General features: G+C 64.6%; 1 protein-coding gene across 1 annotated transcript; it reads left to right on the forward strand.

Annotated features, from left to right (window-relative positions):
• The first annotated feature begins 219 nt into the window (after window positions 1-219).
• On the forward strand, window positions 220-4,687 carry UNCX (UNC homeobox). The gene is made up of 3 exons (XM_044747473.2): window positions 220-594; window positions 847-1,022; window positions 3,088-4,687. The coding sequence occupies exons 1-3, from the start codon at window positions 324-326 to the stop codon at window positions 4,201-4,203; spliced, it is 1,563 nt and encodes a 520-aa protein (XP_044603408.2). The 5' UTR covers window positions 220-323; the 3' UTR covers window positions 4,204-4,687.
• The last annotated feature ends 802 nt before the right edge of the window (window positions 4,688-5,489 follow it).

The raw sequence follows: 5,489 nt of genomic DNA on the forward strand, positions 1-5,489 counted from the left end.
TTGTTGTGACAGTTCCTGATACTGTTTATTGAGGTGCATGTCAGGTATAATTAGCAATCGATATGGAAAACGTTTTCTTGCACCCAGCACGCCTCTGACGTCAGAGCCGATTAGCGCTTCTTATTGGTCCCAAATTCCCCCGGCCGCGGCTAATTATCGGGAGCTTGATGTTGATAAAGTAAAGCGCCGGAGTGCGGGCGAAGCATGTGTAGGGCTCCGGGTCCCTGTCTCCGCCGCCGCCGCCGCCGCCATCCGCGCCTCCCGCCGCTGGCCCGCCCCGGCCCCGGCCCGCGCCCCCGCGCCCCGCCGGCCCCCCGCGCGAGATGATGGACGGCCGCCTCCTGGAGCACCCGCATGCCCAGTTCGGGGGCTCGCTGGGCGGCGTGGTGGGCTTCCCCTACCCGCTGGGCCACCACCACGTGTACGAGCTGGCGGGCCACCAGCTGCAGTCGGCCGCCGCCGCGGTGCCCTTCTCCATCGACGGGCTGCTCAGCGGCTCGTGCGCCACCGCCGCCGCCTCGGTGGTCAACCCTACGCCGCTGCTGCCGGCCGCCTGCGGGGTAGGCGGCGACAGCCAGCCCTTCAAGCTGTCAGGTAGGCGCGGCGGGCGGGAAGGAGGCGGTGGAGGGGGTGGGGAGCAGGGGACCCTTGTCCGGCGGAGGAGGTCGGTCGCCGGCTGCCGAGGCCCCGGGGCGCTCCTCGGTCCCCGCCCTCCGCCCGGCACGGGGCGCGCGCCCGCCCTCTCGGTGGCCCCCGAACTCAGGGGTGGCCGGCAGGTAGCAGAAGGGGACGGATCTGGCCTGGGCGCGTGGCTGAGCCGCGCGGCGTCCCCGTGCATGCCCGCAGACTCGGGGGACCCAGACAAGGAGAGCCCGGGCTGCAAGCGGCGGCGCACCCGCACCAACTTCACCGGCTGGCAGCTGGAGGAGCTGGAGAAGGCGTTCAACGAGAGCCACTATCCCGACGTGTTCATGCGCGAGGCGCTGGCGCTGCGCCTGGACCTGGTCGAGTCCCGAGTCCAGGTAAGGAGCTGCCGCCGCTGCCGGGAGCCAGCGTCCGCCCCCGGGCCTGCCCGGCGCCGACCCCGCCTTTGTTCTGGGTGGGAGACCGCATCCTCGGTTCCAAGCCCGCCGCGCGCGCTGCCGGAAGGTTGCGGGGGCGGGGGCTGTTCCGGGGCTCGTCGCCTCTCGGAGAGGGAGGTCGGAACCCCTGAAACCCGAGGCGGCTGGAGAACCGCAGCTGCGTCCGAACCGGGGAGCTGCGTGGTGGGGTCCCGGCGACCGTGCGAAATGGGGTCTCGGGGAGGCTTGGGCGGGAGAGGCGGCGACGAGGAGCCAGCCGCGCGGACTTGGCGAGGGCAGACCCCGCGCCTCGGCGCCCTCGCGGGGCCTTGGGCTCACCAGCCTGGAGCCAACGCGTTTGTTTGTTTACCTTTCGCCTCTAAAATATTCAGATGGAAACATGTATTTATTCATCGCTTTGCAGGAGGGAGCAGCTGAGGAAGGGGAGGCGGAAACTTAGAAACAATTAACACATTGAGGGGAAAAAAAAGGTGTCTGAATCTTTAATACCCCCGGTTATTTCTTTTTCTTTTTCCCCCCATAATTTGATTTTCCTTCGGAGACTACCGGCGGTATTCCTTTTAAAAATACAGCATCATTTTGGTGGATTAAAAATTCAAGATGAATCGTGCATAATGTGGTGTTCCACTAAGTACAGAGGTGTTTTTCGGTGCGTGGGGTGGTGAGCGGTGCCGCCGCAGCTGTGGGCTCGAGGCTTTGAGGCCGAGGCTGGCAGGACGCCTGCTCAGCGCCGGTATCTTTGTCTGAAAAGGTGTTCTCGCCCTGTGCTGGGTCTCCCCTCTTGACCTCTTCTGTGTGCAAATCCTTTTATCCAATTTGTTCTGAGTGTCTTAAGTGAAGTCAAGACCTCTTCGTTTCCCCCTTAATATGGCAATGAGTCGTTTTCTTGGTGAGAAAGCAGCCTGAAATTTGCACCCATAAAAGAAATATTTTTTAAAAGTTGGGGGGGGGGGACGACAGGGATGGACCGTTACAGCCTTGGGGACGTTGCAGCTTTATAGGGCACCTTGGTACGAACAAGGCTGCCTGTGACCAGGCCAGGCCCATGATTGTGCCGGGTCTCTCTGTGGCCTCAACAAAGAATTCGAATGATGGAGATCTCCTGGGGAGGGTACTATGCCTGGGGTTTGGACGAGATTCGACTGACTCTGTCGGAGAGTGGAGCGAGAGCCCTGTGAGGCTCCTCAGGGCCAGGCCTGCAGAGAGAGGGGAGGAGGCAAGACCGGCCCAGGCCTCTTCCCCAGAAGGCGGGCAGCTGGCCTCTTGCTTCCCTGCCTGCCTCCCCAACGCAGGCCACGCACAACTGGTTTGAGAGTGCAGCGTTGGCGCCCTTGCCTGAAGCTTCCAGAAAGAAGGATGTGTGTGAATGTGTTTTCCGGGGGGGGGGGGGGGGGGGTTGGGAGGGCAGGCTGCTGAAGCCCCCTTGCCCCTAAGTTTGGCTTCCTAGGCCCTTCTAGAAGCAGCAGCATCCAGATTTCCCTTCATGGGAAATCCCAGAATTTGGGCTTTGACTCAGTCTCCCTCTGGGGCCGAAGACAGGTGTGGAGGGCAGCTCAGCACAGCTGCCTGTGGTCCTCGGGCCAGACGGTCAGCGCCAGGCCAGGCGGGCTGCTTAGAACACGAGCTGTGAGAAGCCAGGAGGGGCAAGAAGGGGCCTTGCTCTTTGCGTGCCGACCAGGAACCCGTCGCCTTCGGGCAGGAGCCAGACCGGCCCTGCCCAGCGAAGGGGCAGCTCCCAGTTCCCCCGAGGTGAGAAGCCGGAGCCGGAAGCTGCCGAGAGGCCCCATCGACCTCTTTCTGGGTGGAAAAGATGCTCTTTGGAACCTGCAGCCTGAGTGCCGAAACCCAGCTCAGGGCCGGCCCGGCCGCGTGGCTTGGCTCCCGCCCCCTGGCCGGAGCCGAGGTCGTGCAGGCCTGTCTGGGGGGAGCGGGGAGTCCCCACAGCTGGCCAGCGGCAAGCCCGCCGCCTGACTGTGCCCTCCTTTCCCCTATCCGGCTGCTCTAGGTCTGGTTCCAAAACCGCCGGGCTAAGTGGAGGAAGAAGGAAAACACGAAGAAGGGCCCGGGGCGGCCGGCGCACAACTCACACCCGACCACGTGCAGTGGCGAGCCCATGGACCCGGAGGAGATCGCGCGCAAGGAACTGGAGAAGATGGAGAAGAAGAAGCGCAAGCACGAGAAGAAGCTGCTCAAGAGCCAGAGCCGCCACTTGCACTCGCCCGGCGGCCTGTCCCTGCACAGCGCACCCAGCTCCGACAGCGACAGCGGCGGCGGCGGCCTGTCCCCGGAGCCGCCCGAGCCGCCGCCGCCGCCCGCCGCCGCGGCCAAGGGCCCTAGCGCGCACGCCGCCGGCGCCGCCGGGTCCGCGCCCGCTCCGCCGGGTGAGCCGCCCGCGCCCGGCACCTGCGACCCCGCCTTTTACCCGAGCCAAAGAAGCGGCGCCGGCGCGCAGCTGCGCCTAGGCCGCCCCGCGGACAAGGACGCGGCCCCGTGTGCGCCCGGGGCGGCGGCGGAGCGCGGCGCCGCGGGCCTGCCCAAGGCCAGCCCGTTCAGCGTGGAGAGCCTGCTGTCCGACTCGCCGCCGCGCCGGAAAGCCGCCCCCGCCAACGCCGCCGCCGCGGGGCTGGACTTCCCGCCCGGGCTGCCGTGCGCGCCGCGGACCCTCATCGGCAAGGGCCACTTTCTGCTCTACCCCATCACGCAGCCACTGGGCTTCCTGGTGCCGCAGGCCGCGCTCAAGGGCGGCGCGGGGCCCGAACCCGCGCCCAAGGACGCGCCGCCCGCGCCCGCCGTGCCGCCCGCACCGCCCGCGCAGGCCAGCTTCGGGGCCTTCCCGGGGTCCGGCGGCGCTCCGGACTCGGCCTTCGCGCGCCGCAGCCCCGACGCCGTCGCCTCCCCGGGGGCCCCGACCCCAGCGGTGGCCGAGGGCGGCGGCGGGGACTGCGCGGACGCGGGGGTCGCCTGCCCAGCGGCCCCGCCGCCGCCACCGCTCGCGCCGTCGCCCGGGCCCGGCCCGCGAGCGCCGAGCCCTGCGGTGGAGCCGGCCATCTGCGGGGCCGCCGAGCCAGGCGCCGCGGCCGGACCCAGCGCGCCGGACAGCGAGGAGGTGGACATGGACTGAGAGCGGCGGCGGCGGCGGCGGCCGAGAGAGGCGCTCAGCCGGCCCGCGCCCGCTCGCTCAGGCTGCGACTCACACAACGAAATCAGGTGATCGGCTTAGAAACACTGCTTTCTCCTCTTTTTTCTGTTTTCCTCCTTTTATTATTAATTTTTTTTTTTAAGAAAAACGCTGTATCAATTCGGACCTAGGCAGCAACCGCAGACCCTCCTCCTCTCAAGGGAGCAAAAAAAAAAAAGAAAACCCATTACTCTCCTCCCCCACCCCCCCAAAAAAACCCACAACAAGAATCCTCAGCCTTGTAAAATGCAAAAATGTTTAAGAATATTTATATATGTACCATTTTTGATAAATAAAGCTGGTCAAACGCAAGCTCTCGGGTCGGTCTTTTTCCAATTTCCGAGGGCCCAGCCTGGCCCCTCCTCCCCTCCATCCTCCATGCCTCTCCCCGCGGGCGGGGCTGGGACCAGGCTCCTCGCCTCCCCGGAGGTCCGCGCTTAATGCCTCCTTTTGTGTGCGTGTGTGTTTGTGTTTTCTGATTGAACAAATTTATGCATCTGCAGCTCCCCCCTCCCCTGCCCTCCCCCGCGCTCCCCCCTCCTCCCCGGCGCCGCACACACGCGCGCACACACACGCACACGCGCCCCCGCGCGCACCCCCGCGCGCTGGCACACGCCGGGGCGCGCGGCGCGGGGTGACGGAGCCGGGGGCTGCAAGGGCCGGGCCGCTGGGCTCCTGCAGAGTTTTGATATGAAAGTAATTATTTTCCGGTGGCTGCTGCGGGGACTGGGTTTCTTGCCCAAAGGGTTATTATACATTACCGATTTCTAGTGATATGAAATCACATAAACTTCCTACAATAATAGAATTAGCATGAAAGGCTGGGGTGTCAAATTGAAATTGGAGAATAATAGCGCCGGCAGCTGGGGGAGTGCGTGCGCATATTGGAGCGGAGATGGGGAATCGTGGGGCGGAATTTTCATGAGCTGCACTCTTTGTCAGCGCTCTTGTAGCCGGCTATATTAAGATAGATGCCCAATGATATCCCTCATTGTTCTGTCGCTTATATTGATGTTGCTGCGTTATCAGCCTATTGATCATGTGTCGCCTGTAATAGGACAGGCGCCGCCAACGCGCCTCTTTACAAAAGCAGTGCACATTTGTTCTAATAGGGTCCGGGTCCCCGGGGGACCCTTCGGGGGCTTCAGGACATCTGCAGCGAAGAAATATTAGCAAACTTGGCTGAAGCCTGCAGCCAGCCCGTAGCCCCCTCCTGTGCCCGCAGCCGC

Source organism: Equus asinus, chromosome 14 (genome assembly GCF_041296235.1).
Source record: "Equus asinus isolate D_3611 breed Donkey chromosome 14, EquAss-T2T_v2, whole genome shotgun sequence".
In the NCBI taxonomy this organism is placed as follows: Eukaryota; Metazoa; Chordata; class Mammalia; order Perissodactyla; family Equidae; genus Equus; species Equus asinus.